General features: G+C 37.9%; 1 protein-coding gene across 6 annotated transcripts in view; it reads right to left on the bottom strand.

The window, feature by feature from the left end:
* Positions 1 to 7,725: 7,725 nt before the first annotated feature.
* Positions 7,726 to 12,756, bottom strand: part of pdzrn4 (PDZ domain containing ring finger 4) — a 286,890-nt gene continuing 281,859 nt past the window's right edge. For all 6 annotated transcript variants that reach the window (XM_016993832.2, XM_062982481.1, XM_003221196.4 and 3 more), the window contains one exon: positions 7,726 to 9,900. In XM_016993832.2, coding sequence (XP_016849321.2) covers positions 8,374 to 9,900 — 1,527 coding nt within the window. In that variant the 3' untranslated portion in view covers positions 7,726 to 8,373. The remainder of the gene's footprint in view (positions 9,901 to 12,756) is intronic.

Here is a 12,756-nt window from a genome sequence, read left to right as displayed (position 1 = left end):
AAATGCCATTGCTGTCATCCACTACTCAGTTTTAATTATATCTGACTGACGTTTTCAATGGTAGCAAGCAGAAAACTTAATTAGCTGCTGTAAAGACTGATATACTGAGCTGGAGGACTTCAAGCTGCTTTGGAGAATTCACCTAGAGGATCACTGCTTTCAACCATCTGATCAGACATGTAAGATGAATTAATTGTCCTACTCATGGATATTCTCTCTCTCTCTTTCGGAAAGAACTTTAATGGGAATCTATGTCAATAAGAAGCACAGGTTTCCTACTACAGTGCATCAGAGCAGCTGTGAACGTAAGTGCTAAGGTACCTCTGCTCACAAGAAACTGCTGCGCTCGTATGTTAGTTAGGTCCAAAGCTAATGTTAAGGATGTGAAGGAAAAATACTGTACACTCAAGGGAACATCCAGCAAATGAACATCTGCTACCTGGATTAGAATATGCACATCTTCAGCAGCAAATCTGCAAGACACACACTATTCAAAAAGCTGGAAAAGCAGGTATCTTCTCAGCCCACAATGTGCCATTGAATAAGCAGCTTAGAAATGGTCCCATTAAAATGTTATTTCAGTTCTCAGTGTTTGTGGTCAAAGTATTAATATGATTATAGGTCGACATTACAATTTGTGGGTGTGGGAGAATACACATTAGCAAGATGACAGGGTTCTTTGGGGCTGGGGTAGTGAGTGAAGAAGTGTTCAGCCCTCTCCCCATGGCAAATGGTTGCAATAGGACTCCCCTCCTAAGACCCTATTTTCTGCTCACTGTAACAAACATAGCAATATGACATGACTAGCATTTGTTATAAGAGCTTAACAGCACATATACTTGTGCAATGCTTGGGCAGTATCTATAAAGGATTCAGTGATACTATGATGCCCTCAGAGAAGAAAGGGAATGAAATAGCCAAGCTAGGCTGGGAATAAATGTGAAACCTGAAACAGTTCAGGGCATTGGTCATGATGTGTGTGCGTGTAGCCGAGAAAGAGTGAGAAGGAAGGAAAGAAGGAAGGAAAAAGGAAGGAAGGTTTTGTCAACTAAGGCATCTGTCTCCTGGATAGTTGTCTGTTTACCTGCCTGCCTTTGTTGGTGGGAAATGTAGTTTCTTGATGTAGTCTGAAGTACTATAGCCCATACACAGGTTTGTTGGTTTATTTCTGTCCGTGCTTTCCACTGGAAAAATGGACTCAAGCAGCTAAAACATCACTAAAATAATATGTTTTTAAGAATGATTACAATTATCCAGATAATAATTGTCAAATAATTGTCAAAGTTTACAAAGGACAAATGGAAATATGGATTTTCACCCCTTTTCTACAAGCAAAGGAATGGAAACAGCAACCCTGAAGGGTCTGAATTCCACAAGCTAGGAGTGTCACTACTAGGTCAGCCTTCGTTGTTACAACTACAATGATGTGTAATATTTAGTGTTTTATACTGACATTTTGGTCTGTGCCTGTGCATTTTTTATTATTGAACTCTATTGCTCCAGTGCAAACAGCAGAGAAATGACCAAAGATATCACATCACTTTTAAAAAGCACATTCACAAATATTTTTGGAATTATCTATCTTAGAGATGACAGTATACTCTCTTCTTCATTGTAGAATTGAGAGGATTTCATAAATAAAATATGGCTATCATTTACACGTCTGGACTATAGGTGGGAAGACATAGTAGAGAGAACAGACCTTGACTAATGCATCTGTCAGTGTGTTGATGTGCCATGTAATCCTGTTGTCTGGCTGAAATGTCTAGTGGTGCTTCAGGTGGAAGAGCCCAATAATCGGGAATGTGTTTTATGCTAGCAATGAAAGGCCTTTGGCAACATGGCCTGACTCGTTGAGGAAATGGAACCAATGACTGGAATGATCAATGTAGTGTAGTAGTAGGAGTGTAGTAGGAGGATGCAGGAACTTACTATTATAAGAAGGCAAATCTCTTTCTTTTTGCTGTCTTTAGCCACATTGTTGCCAGTGTCAAGAGACAAACACTGCTGGTGACATATTACTGCTAAATGACCAACATAGAAAATTATCTTTTTTGAATCAGATCTACCTAGCTCAGGTCTTCCTAGCTCAGTACAGTCTACATCATACTTCCCCAGCCTCCAGATGTCCAGATGGATCCCATAACTCCTGACTTGCTGAATTGGGCTGGAGGGCATAAAAACTCTAATCATCTGAGAGATACCATGTTGATGGTAGACCTCCAGGAATCTAGACAAGGGATTTATTCACTATTATTTACCTATTTATTTATTGGATTTATATCTCACCTTTCTTCCAGAACATGATTCAAGGTGGATTAAAACAATATTAAAAGATACAATAATTTTACAGATGTCACAATACCCAGAGATGCTGGGAGTTGTATCTAGGACTTTTTGCATGCAGAATATGTATGCTGGCCTTTCTTAAAGTTGAGACATGCAGTCATTGTGGGCACTTTTACCTATCTTACACTTATCTTTAGCATGCTGTAAGGCTCTTAACATATTACAGATTAAGTAAATATGAGATTTATACATCCATGTTCCAGAAGTATTCTCTCCTGACGTTTCGCCCACATCTATGGCAGGCATCCTCATAACCTCTGAGGATGCCTGCCATAAATGTGGATGAAACGTCAGGAGAGAATACTTCTGGAACATGGCCACACAGCCCGAAAGACATACAACAACCCTGTGATCCTGCCCATGAAAGCCTTCGACAACACATTTACACATCCATATCGATAAAAAACATTCCATCAAAAATTTGGATTTCAGCTCGATCTATTCCACATATTAATGAATTCCAAGGAACATAAATGTTACATCATTCTAGGCAAAACATGTTTTTCTAAATAAATACTATATGAGATTATCAGGTACTATAATTGCTTCTTCCTTACTCAACGTGCCCTTACTTTTGGTTTTGCCTCTAAAAAGCTTCATTACTCTCTTTGATAAAAATCATTGTAAATTGTAAGCTGGAACAAGAAGCCCATTCAGTTTTCTCTTATTTTACTCTAAGCCTGAATAGCTAAGGCTTACTAAATTGCTTATTGTGGTTTTCCATTTGAAAAGAATGCCCGTATCCACCTCCACTTCAACACATACGAATAAGGTATTCAAAAGTGCATGAGAAGTAGCATTTGTAAAGCACTGGTTCAATGATTTTTCCCCCATAGAAAGTGGAGCATTTGATAAGCAAACCAATGTTAAGTGTAATAAACATTCTCCCATTATCTTGTGTAAAATATGCTGTCTTTTCATTTTTGAAGGTGAAAAATTTGGTGCTGAATGCTTGGTATTTTAGAAATTATTATCCAAAGGCCAAGAAAGTTGCTGGAGAAAGTGGAATTACTCCATAGAGCTGAAGTCAATGGGACTTCAGTTAGTCAAGATTCCACTTCTGGAAATCTTTCCAGATAAGTAACCCCTTCTTTACATAATTTCCTAGGCTCAATTTTTGGTGAAATTCCAGTTAGCATAATCTTATCTATTTGCTTATTATGTGTGAGAAACAATGAGAAATAAGTGCCTTTGTCTTATCACTGAGGAAAATAGTGTAGTATTAGAAGTCACCCTTAAAATTGAATTGAGCAGCATGCCATGAACCAAGTAAATATAAAGCATGTAAAATAAAATGATACAGGTGACAGAATTGTATAAAAAAATGTTGCCAGCGTGAATAATTCACTAACTATTGGATGGTATAAGTCACCAGCTAATGCACATTGCCTGCCATTTAATAGTGGATATATCTGAAGAAATATGGAAATTGGAATACTTTAATAACTTTCTATATGAAAGATGATGAGACTGCCTAAATGATTAAAAGGGAGATATGTTATAATGAACTAAAGCCACTCGAGTGTAAGGTAATTTTAATTCAAACCTCCATCTGCTTATGTATAATTAAGACTCATTTAACAAGTTAATGCCTAACAGAGAGAACTGATAAGTTTGGTATTAAAGAGCTTAAGAGAAGTAAATTAAACTGTCGAGTTGAAGGAGCTCTCATTTTAATTTCCTACACCTGAACCTCACCACAATCTTCTAGAGGGCATTTCTTTACTCTAGCCAAGCAGCCAAGTGGCAATCTTCAAGAGAGCAGAAGTGAACTCAACAGACTCTTCTTTTTAAATTCTCAATCACACATCTTGTCAAGGAGCTGATGGCAATTATACTTACATAAATATTTATTTAGATTAATTGACTCACCATAAAGCACCTATAGGTGCTAAACAAATACTTTCGTTTGCAATCAAAATATTTATGTATTGTAGATACTGACAAAGGGGTTAAACAAGTTATGAAAACATTAGACACCCCTTTAAAGTTTGGGGAGGAGGAGGAGGAGGTTGTTTTGAATACTCTTAAACTCCAGGTTATATCCCCATGCCATAGCTGTTGATTTGAATTCTTCTATATACATCTTCTCAAACAACAGTCAAAACAGGGGCTTGCTCTAGATTTCTAGATTATTATGTTGGGCCCATTGAAATGCATAAATGAGACTTACCACCTCATCATACAAGGGGAAATTGGTCCCTTGCTCCTCTTCTGGTGCAGAGCCTGCCGAGCGCTATCACATGAAGCAGGCCGTGGCTCTACCCCAGTGATGGCCGAAGTGGCAAGGCAGTGTTGCAAGACGTTTGCCCACCAACAATGCTAGTGAAGTTGTCTTTTGGGTAGATCCGGTGGAGCTACCCATAATTTTGGCCCTTTCTCCTTGCCTGATGGGGGACAGTGCAACCCGCCAATGCGAGCTGCTACCCTTTCCCCTGTCTGATAGGGACAGGGCACCAATGGTGCCTTGTCCCAATAATGCCCCCATGTGATGGGGAAAGTAGGGAGGGCTCGTAGGTTTCCACGAGGTGCCATGTGCACCTTCTGTTTCCTGGTGAAACGGAAATGGGAGTCCCATTGATGAGGGAGTCCCATATGATGAGGTCCTTTGGCAGTTTAAATATGACTGAATCTGGATCCAAGTCTGTGGATTTAACTTGTTCATCATTATCACACAACTTGAATTCACCTCATTTGTTTAGATTGTTCCCCCTCTCTTTTTGTGTGTGGATATATTTCTGAAGAGAGAGCCAGCTAAGGATTGCTTAAATTGATATTACTTCTCAAAATGTTTTCTCTATCCATAATAGTGTAGCAGAGCCAGTCTTTGCATATAATATAAAATATAGGATGCACAACACACAATGTACAATGTGCAAATTTCAAAGATAAAGCTACAGAAATAAACAGATTGTCTGCAGTGATAGCAGAATACATTAGTTGTGCAGTGGAACTTTTTGAGTTTATTTCCTTAGCAAGACTAGTAAAACAAGGCACAAATAGAAATCTTTGCTCTCTAATAAGGGACTTGTTGACAGGGCTTAAAAATCAAACAAGCCTAGATTACAAAAATTTAATATAGCCTCAAGTGAGAAATAACATGTTTTCCACTAACTATGGAAAAGAAAGAGCTTTTAATACAGTCAATCAGCTATCTCTTCTTTTCATCTAAAACATATTAATGAGCCTGGTTTCCAACATGCTGAGTTTTAAGGCAAATGCCTTCTGGTGCCTATAGCTAAATGTGCAATCTCTATCTTTTGTCTGATTTGAAATAATGATCCCTCTATTTATTTATTACATTTTATTCCACCATAGACGCTTAATGCTCAAGATAGTTAACCAATGTTTTGTTTAAGACATTACATAATAAAACCATTAAAATCCTCATGGTAATTAATAAGCATCAAAATAAGATTAAAAAGAGGCATTTTAATATCCTTCCTAGATGTACCTTATATTGAGAGTATTGAATAAACACAAAAACAGTAGACCAATATGTACTAAAAGACTAACCAATAGAAAGCCTTTGAATATACACGGTAGTTGTTTCTTCTGGTAGCATGTAGCATGTATTAAAGACTTATTTGCAAATTAATTTTAAGCCATACATTTATCAAAGAGCTGACGAATATGGATTTCTCCAAATATTAATTGCAATTTGTATCAATCCTTGCTAGCATATGTAGTAGGAAGAGATGATGAAAGTCGCAGTCCCCCAAAATTTGGAGGACCATGATTCCCTATTCCTATTTTTTTTTACAACTGCAACTATTTGATTCAAAATGCTGCCTTCATGTGTTGAACATGCCTTAATCTGACAGTTACTAATGATCTCATCACTCTCACCTGAAAAAGCATCCTAGGACACTTTTACCGTGTCTTCTGCACAGAGCCCCATGCTGGACATCACACAATGTTGTGTGACTTCCAATGAAGGCCCCACCAGAAGCTGTAGGTTTACAAGGGCATTAGCCTTCTTTGGTGAATAATTCCAGTGCCTAACCAAACTACAGCCCCCCATGATTCCACAGCATTGAGTCACAGCAGTTAAAATGGTGCCAAACTGCATCAATTTTACAGTATACAATGAACCCCTGCTGTAGCCTAAATCTAGCAGATGTTTCAGCAATGCAAACACAACAACATCAAGTGCAGTGCAGAGTGCCTAGCATCACTGGAAGACCTACATTTTATTTGCAGTTTTCATTTAGAAATGAACAGATGTAAATGTCTTGACTTCACCAAAAACGAAGTCGGCTTAGACTTTTAAAAAAATGTTGTCTCAATGTGTTATATTCTTTTTTCTTGGTCTTGATCATAAATGTTAGAAATTCCCCAGCAGAAGAGCAGAATTGACATGTCTTACGCAGTTTGTTTCAAGGCAATTTTCCCCCAAGCAACTGGTGTCAATTTTTAATGCTGAACACAGCACTTTTAGCATGAAAAGAGAAAAAGACATGACACATTTCATGTTGCCATTGATCTTACAGAGAAAAATAAAAGTGTTTTCTGCAACTGAAAACCAATTTTCTTCTAGAAAGGGCTAGAAAGAAGAAAAATGTTATTCCGCTGGAAAGCATATTGTGTTATTTTCCAAAACATTTCTCAATTACACATTGATGACTCTGTGTTATTCACTAACATTAAAAATGAAGTTTTGACTGCTGCAGTAAGTTTGCAACCAGTTGTCCCTTCATTTTTTTCTCGTCTTGTTGGTACACGCTGAAAATGACATCTGACAATCATGAAAGTAAAACTATATTATTTTATAGTACATAATTATGTATCTGGCCTCCATTTGTCTTCATTACTATACTATAAATTTTCTGTCCTAGAAAGCTAAATGGGATGTCTTATGTATCATAACAACAGCAATAGAATTGCACATTGAACTTCATGCAATCTAACATTTCCAAATTTTCAATCACATTTGATCATATTTTCATGTTATGCATTTAGCATATACTCCTCTAAAACACATGTATGGTATATAACTGACACCACATTAATACATTTAGTAGAAGATTTAAAAGATCTCTGCATTTAATTTTTTGTGTGGAAAAAGTTGGTTAAAGATTCTGTGACTTTGAAGCCAGTATCCAACAGAGTCTAGTATCCAACAGGGAATTGTTCAGTCTAAAAAAATACACACATAAACCATAATCTAATTATTTGGTGAATCCCAGCTCTCCTACTTTAAAATGATATGTGTTAATCACCATAGGATTCAGGAAATCTATTGGAAGGCAAGAAAAGGGAGAACATAAAAATTTAGATGATTTTTCATTTATTTGAAATTTTAGACCAGCTCTCAAATATCATGTTTGCGAGAGATACTGAAATTAAAATCAAACCAGTCTTTGATTCTTTCCCTTAAAGATAAGAAATAATTTATTTCTCTTTGATCGTCACAATTATTACACATTACCTAGCTACACAACAAATGCCATTACATATCACGGGAGAATTCCTCGCCAACACTTTACTTGGACAAAGACAATTTCAAGTTAAAAAAAGAGATGTACTGTACAATGTGCTGTTGGACAAGATGTCATTCAGAAGCTTCATGAGAAGACGTGGTTTGTGAATTATGAGTTGATGGAACATACAATGCTACAAAAATTAAGCTGCCAATTAGTAAGGATAAGGTATAAAGCATTTTGTTTTGGCATTGTAGTATTAATAAAGTATTAAAAAAGGAAACTAGAGGAAAAACCTAGTTAGTAAGCTTCAGTACATAAAATTCTGTATGAAAGTAATTGGTTACTCCCTTTAAAAAGTTTTGAGTCTTTTTAATAGAAATGAGCATTATGTATATATTGCAGAGTAAAGAAAAATTGCAAAATTACCAGTTAAAGAAAATACTATTGTATGAAAAGCAAATGTAAAATTACCAAGTAATTTTCTTACAAAAAAGGTCAAACTATAAACAGTCACAAAATATATTTAAAAAATGCCACTTTGAACGAGGCAATTGCACACTACCGAAACTGGTAGTAGACTTTTTCAAAACAGACATATTCATACGGTAGTAACTGATAAAAAAGCATTGTGCACTCTTGTGTCATCTGGGGATTTAGCACCATGTGTCATGAGTTCCTGGATAGTCATCCAGTTGTCCAAGATCTTCTTGTTCCTCTTTTTCATCATCTTTTTGTGACTGAGTTCAATGATGTTAATTTCTTTTTTGCCCTCGCTGCTGCTTTGGGGACTCTCCTTAAGACAATCTAACCGGCTACGCATCATGAATTCCCGGCGCCTTCTCTGCTCCTTGGCTCGCACCAGGTGCTGCTTCCGCTCCTCTTTGCTCCAATAACGACCCATCTTCATTTCACTCATCGTATCATCATCCGTTGTCATCCCGCTGCGCTCCTCTTTAATCTTTAAGGCACGTTCCTTCAGGATTCTGTCTCTTACAGGTCTTTTTGTGATATACCTTGTTCCGTCACTCCTTAGTTTAACTTTCCATTCCATCTTGGGCTCTGTACCCTTTTGTGAATCTTTGCACATGTTCACTAGGCTGAGTTGACTCTGGGCATACTCCACAGCAGATTTTTGTTGTATCAGCTGCATATAGCTTTGATAATGCTTAGCATGTGCAGGTATGTTCCCATACCTGTATGGAGAACTATGATAGGGAGACAGATAAGGAATATGCTCAGGGCTTTGTTTGTCTCGCTCTGTTGATTTACTACTTTCTGAAACAGTTTCTTTTTTTTCAACAGAACTGCTTTGTTCAGTAGCTTTGGCTTTGTTGGGGGTTGTCTCCGTGGTACTCTGCCTCGAAGACAGCTGATTAGCCACAATGGTGCTCCTGAGGTTTTTCCTGTTGGTGATGCTAATCATGCGCTGGAGAGAGCTGTCAGGAGATCGTTCTACATTCAGTGGAGTGCTTCTACAGCTTTCTGCTGTATTGTAAGCACTGGAGCTGTCTTTGTCTGATTTCTCTGGGTGCTCTATTATGTCATCTAGTTTTTCCCCTTGAAGGTCTATTGTGGTGCTATAATTTGTGAATGTACCACCATGTAGTGCCCAAATGTCTCCATACTGATCTTTTACCTTTTGGAGTCGGTGAGCCTGCATAATGTTCTGACATTCAAGTTCAATGTTCCTCAGTTCCTCGTTGAGCAGCTGAAGTTCATGTTCAACACCATTCTTCTTTCTCCTGTTACATTCTATTGTGCTACTGGAATAATACAAATCATATTCACCATGTTTTCGGATCTTACACTTGAGCTCCAGCAGCTGGCGAAACCTTTCACAGTCCTCTTCCTGATTATCAACAAAGTCAGACTGAATGTATTCCCCAGACACTAGACTTTGTTTGCACTGGAGTTCAATGCTTCCCATAGTGTCCTGGCTTTGTACAACTTCTTGTGGACTCTGCAAGGTTGTGTTGTTCTGCTCTTCTGGTGGGTTCTCTTGCTCTGAGCTCTCATCATTACGTTGACTCTCATCTGTGGGACCCACTCCACTGTCTTTCTCGTTGTTATTGGATGATGAGGTAGCAGTATCTGTGGTGCCATCTTCCTCTTCATGTTTCTTTGGCTGTAAAACCAAAAGGTCCACAATTAGTTCAGACTACACAATATTAACAGAGTAGATTTGATATCTCTTATTTTTAGTGTTTTTTGTACCAATCACGTTTCTATGATAATCTTCACAGAACTGTGTAGTGGAAGAAAGAAGTGGAATTTGTATCAAGGAAAACTACAGGATGTTACAAAATGATGGACCCAGTATATTTCATGGTAGCAATACGTTACAATTACACAAAATAATCAGTACCAATAGCAACTGCTCTTTGGCATTCACAGACCAATGCCAAAGCACTGTTAAAACACATGCTGAACCAGAATTATAGATTCAGCCTTGTTGGACATAAAACCTTGGGTTACAGGATCGCCATCTTGCTAATGATTGAGACTAAGGGCTGTTTGTGTGCTGGGAGAGGCATCTAGTGGTAATGATTTGAAACTCTATGCTCTACCCTTTCATTCATGAGTTGTTCGTGGTTGCCAAAAAATAGTATTTTCAAATTGGGTCCATCTTTTTGAAACACCCCGTAGAATCCAGTTCCAGCTTAATTATACAATTATTGCATATTCTCATTTTTACCATGACTTTTCACCTGATATTTGAGCAGGTTGTTTATTTTGCCTTTACCTGTCTTTAATTAATACCACTAGCAGTAGAGAGTGTCCTTACTCTTCTTGAAAAAAGAAGCTTCTTTGGCATTTTTTATAGTACAAACAGATGTACGGTGGGCCCGCACATGTGAGTCGATAAGCTGTGCTGATTTAGACAAAAATCCATATTTAAACTGGCATCACACCTCCCCATCTTACTGAGAGGAAAACCGCATTGACAGACATCTGTATTTGGGTGTGCATTCTCATGAACATTCATGATCTATACTCTGCCCTGCACTCGCCTGGTATCTTGTACAAGAATTTTGCTATGGCAGGATCAAACAGAAAGAGGGTTTGAGATAACTGTTTTACTAATGAAACTGCAACATCCATAAGAGAAATGGAGCATGATGTGTTACCACCATGTATCCCTCTCTCTGAATTTCAAATTGTTCAACGAATGTCATTCCCAGCAAATGGTAATGGCAATGGGAATACAATTTGAGCCCCTGGGGCTTTTGCAGCACATATTTGTGCTCACACTGGCGCTGTACCAGTAAGAGTTGGCAGAGAGGTTAATTTTGCTAAAAAGGAAGTCTGATCCAAATACTAGCTATAATTGCAGCTCAGTTGGCAGTAATTTTGTATAGATAAGTCGGGTGACATAGGCTAAAAGCTCAGTGGGTACCTTGCCTACCAAATTTGAAGGAGACTTATTTATCAATCTAGATAATACACTGCACACATTTTCCTTCGCTTTCATCTCCTGCTTTCCTTGTGATCCTGCAGGAAATTGCTCAAACATTTTCCATGTTTTGAAGGCATCAGCAAGGAGATCTTGCCTATGTGTGTCACCATATGTGTCACTTTCAAAAACATCAAGTTAAACTTTAGTCTCCCATATAGCTGAACCAAAATGGACTGGCTGCTTTGAGCAATATGTCAAGTACTTTTGTGGGTGGCTCTTAACTCGCACTCTACTAATTGAACCAAATTATTGCACCTCTAATGCAAACAGCATTCATTTTTCAAAAGAGTGAAGAGAGCCTTTCCCTTTCTTCTTTCTCCCATCCAACAAATTAAATAGCAGTGCCAGGCATTTTTGTCCTTTTTGCTTTACACATCCAAAGTGCACATAGTGTGTTTACAATAAATCTAAGTGCACACAGTACCAGGCAAACACAGTGTTTTTCCACTAAAGAGGTATAATTACACAATTAAGCATAATGGCTAGTACTAATAAAATGGGATGGGGGGATGCACTGCACCAATAACAGGGGAAAACATTCTGCGTGGTTACTCTATTTGTAATTACTACTATTTTCCTTTCTATCTAGAGTCTAGATTCAAGAGAAACAATGATTGATAGCATGTTGGTGAGGGAATTAGTGTCTTACATACAAAGCCTCATTATTATCTTCAAGAGCCCAAGCCCACCAGCTACTCCTTTATGCACTGTTGTTGGAAGAAATTGATACTAATAGGTCACAACAATTAGAACAGATGCAATTAAAGTCAATTGAAGTGTGAACTGAATTAAACAAGAAATCAAAAAGATAGCAGAAATATCTACTTGACTGCCTGTGCCAATACACTGAGTCAGCAATGCTTAAGCATTTTTGGTAGCTTCGGGGTTAGACAGGCACCCTTAGTAGTAATTTTCAATATCTCTTAGTACTGCTGAGCAGTTGTTCTGTTTGCTTGGGTCTCTACTGGATTGTTTGCATTTTGAGCAAGCAAGAGTTTTTTTCTAAGGTTTCTCAGTTTTGAAACTGTGAACCAGAAAGCCTGGAACTTTTTTTACATCATAGTCTTTGGCTCAAGAAATGTCATACCCACATTCTTCATGTGCTCAGTAAACTTTCTTTTTGCTGGTATGTGCTCTCAAGTCATTTCCAATTATTTCCTTTATCACAGGGGTTTCTTGGCCAAATTTATTCAGATGAGGGCCCCTTCCATGCCACTCTAAATCCCAGGATCTGATCCCAGATTATCTAGCAGTGTAGACTCATATAATCCAGTTCAAAGCAGATAATCTGGGACCAGATCCTTGGATATAGGGCAGTGTAGATCCAGCCTGAGAGAGTATGCCTTGCCCAAAGTCATCCACTGGGTTTCATGGCTGAGCAAGGATGTGAACCTTGGTCTCCAGAGTTACAATCTAATCTCAAACCACTACACCACAATGACTCTTCAACTTTTTTATTTCTAAAATTCCAAGATTTAGCTCTGATTGTCATAAACCACATGTAGCACCTCTCTCCATACATCT

This window comes from Anolis carolinensis, chromosome 5 (assembly GCF_035594765.1).
Source record: "Anolis carolinensis isolate JA03-04 chromosome 5, rAnoCar3.1.pri, whole genome shotgun sequence".
Classification (NCBI taxonomy): domain Eukaryota; kingdom Metazoa; phylum Chordata; class Lepidosauria; order Squamata; family Dactyloidae; genus Anolis; species Anolis carolinensis.
The sequence above is the reverse complement of the archived record's forward strand: the minus strand, read 5'-3'. Positions and strand labels throughout refer to the sequence as shown.